Source organism: Porites lutea, chromosome 6 (genome assembly GCF_958299795.1).
Source record: "Porites lutea chromosome 6, jaPorLute2.1, whole genome shotgun sequence".
Classification (NCBI taxonomy): domain Eukaryota; kingdom Metazoa; phylum Cnidaria; class Anthozoa; order Scleractinia; family Poritidae; genus Porites; species Porites lutea.
In genome coordinates, this window is record NC_133206.1 from 18,609,075 (window position 1) to 18,613,758 (window position 4,684).

Sequence of the window (4,684 nt, forward strand, 5' to 3'; positions counted from 1 at the left end):
CGCCCATGCTACCTAAAATATTTCAAATTTTTTTGTTTATTTTGGGGGTATTGGTAAATTTTTGCTTCTGCGTTGTGATCGGTTGACGAAAAATGCTGTTGGGTTTTGCAGAAAATAAGTGTTCTTTATTTTTAAAGGCGGCAGAATATAGTATGCCAACCATATTCTATCAAACCTGTTTGAAGGGGCACGTAAGCGTTCAGTTGGCAGGGGCGGGGGCCCTACCCCCTACCCGAATATACGTCTTACTACCCTACCCCCGCCGCAATACCTTCTTCCCAGCATCCTCTCCGCGTGAAGTGTAAATAACATGGGGGACAACACGCGGTAAAAAGACTGTTTCTGGTTCCTTTAATTCTATTGAATGGAGCAACATTCGGATAAGCAGATACCCTGTGAGGTCCGCAGGTTTGTCCGTGAACGGCAAAATATCATCACAAATGTGTCAAACCCAAGTGAATTGATCGAACCTTTGAGCGACGTAGTCGAGCTTTTTCTGCGAGGGTCTCTGCTACCCGCGAAAGTTCCTCTTGAAAAACGAGCGTTCCTGAAGGCTGAGTTTGTAAACAACCACTTTGTGAGGTTCGCTGAATGTATTCTTTCTTCGCCAGTGATTGGATTTTACAGTGGTTTCAGCGAAGAACAGAAAAGGGAGCTGTTTGATGTGTTTTTCCTCCGTGGACCCTCTCACGACAGTTTACTTGTTTTAGGGGAAGTACTTTCTAAGAAAACCACCAATCATAAAAACACTAAAGTAGTAGTTTCCATCTTAGAGAAGTTTTGCACTGAAGGAAGGTTGGTTGACATTTTTGTACAGCAATGCCAGGTGTCTAGGTCTTCGGGAAGTGCGTCTTTAAAATTCAGTCAATCTGAATTTGAAAACAAGTTATGGAGACAGCTTATCACCATAGTGGTTTCCCTTCCTCAGAGAGTGGCAAACAAGATGAGGCAGAAGTGTAGCTCACTGTTTTACCCAGAGCCGTACTTTCAAATGGTTGCTGAGCAGATTCTCAAGGCATTAGAAAAGTTGCATGACAACCTGTCAATGTCACACGATTGCTCATTCAAGTTCCTTGGAGAGGTGATTGGGAGAGTTTGTATGGCAGGACAAGCAGAGACTACATTTGCCATTTTGTTACCTGCATTGGAGAAGTGGCTGCAGACAAGTCCACTTTGGAATAGAATTTGTGCAAGACTAATTACTGGTGTCCCGGACCACACCATGGAACATGTTGCAGAAGGACTTCTCAAGTCAGCTAAAAGCCCCATGTTGATAGCCAAGTTACTTGGTGACTCAGTTCTCACCAGCTCTAAACTCAAGTACCTGCTTACTACCAAGTTTCTGTTGATGAGGTTCTATTCTAACATCAATGTACTTCACAACATTATTGGATATTTATCAGGTTGTAAGCGTAGGCATTTGTTAGTGGAAACACTCCTGAAACTCTTTGATGTATGGGCTGATAAAAGTGCGATTAAACATGCAACGTATGATCAGCATTTTTACATCACTTGTGCTGTTGTTCTTTCATTCAGTCATTTGAGTGCAGAAGAGAAGGCATTGCAAAAGCATGCTTTACTTACAAAGTTGTTGGTCGGTGTGCAAAGTCATCTTGACAGCCCCTTGGAAAAGGTACGACGTCTTGGAATGGTGGTTGCAGAATGTGTCACATCTAGTCTTGAACCCAGTGGGGAGAAACTCAAGTTTGATTATGCGGAGGATGAAGACACTAAACTATTACATTTGTTAGCAAAAGGCTTGCAGGAGGGGATGGACATGGGAAGGGTGAAGACTGGGAAGAGTTGGAAAGAATGTAATGGCAATCCAGAGAAAAACAAAGAAACAGAAACAAATGGGATTTCAAATCCAGAACGTGCCAGTTCTTCCCAAAAGAGTGCCCCTCAGAATGATGGTGATGTCAGTGATGATGACAATGAGTTGTTGCCATATGACCTTGATGATGAAGAGGAAAGGGATAGCAACTCCTATTCTCCTAAGCATTTACGTGACTGCATAGATGGCCTTATAGCATCAGATGATCCGCCTAAGACAGAAGGGTCCCTTAAAGCCTTACAGAAGCTCATTAATGCTGGCTTAGATGATCTTGAAGATGTTAGTGTAGAATTGGTAAAATTGCTGCTTCATCTTCAGGACAAATACTCGACAGATAAGTTTTGTGCGCTTCGTCACAATGCTATGGTATCAGTTACCATCAGGTGTCCTCAGCAAATTGCGTGTTATTTGACAGAAGAGTTTTTTGCTCCCAACTACAATCTCCAACAACGCATGGACATGTTAAATGTTCTTGCTGATGCCGCACAACAACTCTCAGCTCCTGCAGAAGTTACCAAGATGAGAACAGTGCCAAGAAAGTTTCCACTCCCTCAAGCAGCTTATGCTAAAACGGCAGAAGGTATTCCGGAGTGGCAGAAGATTGTACAAGAGAGAATAAACAGTAAGACAAAGAGGTTTGTCAAAGGGCCAACCAAACCACAGCCCCTAGCTGTTGCTAATAAGTTTGCTGGTGTTGCTGCTTTCTTTTTTTTCCCTCTGATGAAAAACTTTGACAGTAAGGTGAACGCATTAGATCTTTTGGGTGGAGATACTCTTGTCCTTGGACGTCTTATTTATACCCTTGGAATAATCATGTACTCTGCCCGGGAAACACCCATCGCAAGAAACATGGGGACAGCACTGTTAGAATTTACCTGGGCATTAAAATATCATCAAGAGCCATTTGTGCGACAGTCACTGATCTTTGCTCAGGCCATGGTTGCAGTTTCTGTTCCATCTTCATCTTTGGTGAATGATGCCCCTGGGGAACTGTTTGAGCTTCATGACTGGTTGAAGATGATTGTTCAGAATGACAGTGATGCTGACAGTGTAAAGTCTGCTTTACAGACACTTGTTTTGTTAGAAGATCTTTTCAAAAATGAAGTGATTGTTCATGGCTGATCCTGTTGGCGTTGATTTGGGTTTTTTTGATGAAGATTGTATAAATTACTGTTTGTTCTGATACAATAATATTATATTCTTGGTTCAAATCTTTTGCCCTTTGTTCCTGGCTCATTATCGTACGTTACCATTCCAAAGCACAAAGGAAAATAATATTTTAAACCAAATACCCAGTGGTCTAAAATTATACCACAATATACTCTCTATATTCTTTGAATGAATTATGCTAAGAGATTCTGTCGGTGAACCATTGTTGTTAGATTGAAGGTGGGATGATTTTACACAGTGTAAACATATCTTGATAGACAACTGTTGACCTGTATTCACTTTTCATCTGTGTTACCATTTACTGTTGGAGGTAAGTTAGGTATAAGAACGAACTGGAGAATGCTTATAAAATTCTTTTTTATGTTCTGTGTCGTTGTTTTGAAGAGAACTGTAACAAAGTGTCATTCTGACATGTGCAATACATACAGAGAAAAATAATTTTTTTATTATTTTGCTCTGTTTAGCCTTTCTTGGAGGATCAAGGGAATAAAATTTACAGAAATTTAATAAAAATTAAATTACTTTGGATCAAATTTTGGTCTTAAGTTTTTTTTGATTGAAGAGGTGTCTGGAATGAAGCCCAAGTGACATCTGCTAAAGTGCTATATCCTACTTCCAGTTTTTCTTGTATATGATTGTGAATCAGCTATATTCTGTATATTAGCTCAGCAATCACTTACAATAGGGGCCTTATTTCTTGCATCCCTTCAATTTTGGGAACAACTTAAGAGGAGTCAACAGAACCTTGATCAGACAGGATTGGATTAACCCCTGTAACTCACTTAATGACAAAAGGTTAGGGAAAGGGTCACAGGATGGAGTTAATTTAGTAAGGTCTGATCAAGGTTTTTTCATTCTGACTCAACTTAGGTGATTATTTTCTTTGGAATCCTACCTAAACTTGCCTACATGACAGGCACTATTTAGCTGAGCATCAGGGATGCACATGCTTGGTTTTCACTAGCGCATAAGCATAAGCATAAGGACATACACACCCGCAGAATGGCATATTTGACTCAATTCTGGATACCAGCTCTCCTAAACCCAGTGATAAACAAGATAGCGGACGAAGACAATGTCCTTGTGCTCATCTCAACCCCGTTCTCACTAATCAAAGGGAGACTAAGGGAAACAGTTTTGTTTTTGCCGATAGTCCTGATGTTTCCTGAGGTGAAGTCAAGGGGAACATCAACTCTCGAGGGAAAACAAAACTAACTGGTTTCCCAAGGAAACTGACATTAAGTGTGTTGTTACATTTCTAGATTTTCACTTCAACAGCGACAAAAGAATAACTGAAGCAAATCAAAACAGACAATTCAGCTCTTATAAGAATGCAAATTTTATTCTCAAGACCACTGAATGAATTATTTACAAAGTAGTTTCCTTATATCATCTGCATCTTTTCTTCCACTAGCTGCTGTTTCTCTACAGGGATAACTTTAAAAATCATGCTTTTTAAGCTGGAGGCTTCAAGTTTGTGTTGTGGACCACATGTTGTGTTCATCCCCTAAAGTGAAAATTGGCAGTGTTTTCCCACCTTCTGGCAAGCCACTTTCCACCATGCTTTGATCACGTGCTGACTAATGCATACTGAGCATGGTACAATTGCTTGAATGTATCACAATTGGGATACATTTGATTTTAGTCAAGGCCATGTGACCAAGAATCAACCAATGGCAG

The 4,684-nt window shown here is 40.5% G+C and overlaps 1 protein-coding gene across 1 annotated transcript; it reads left to right on the forward strand.

The window, feature by feature from the left end:
- Positions 1 to 338: 338 nt before the first annotated feature.
- LOC140941411 (telomere length regulation protein TEL2 homolog) lies at positions 339 to 3,453 on the forward strand. Its single transcript, XM_073390411.1, has one exon. It carries the CDS (start codon positions 365 to 367, stop codon positions 2,954 to 2,956), a length of 2,592 nt encoding a protein of 863 aa, XP_073246512.1. The 5' UTR covers positions 339 to 364; the 3' UTR covers positions 2,957 to 3,453.
- Positions 3,454 to 4,684: the final 1,231 nt, after the last annotated feature.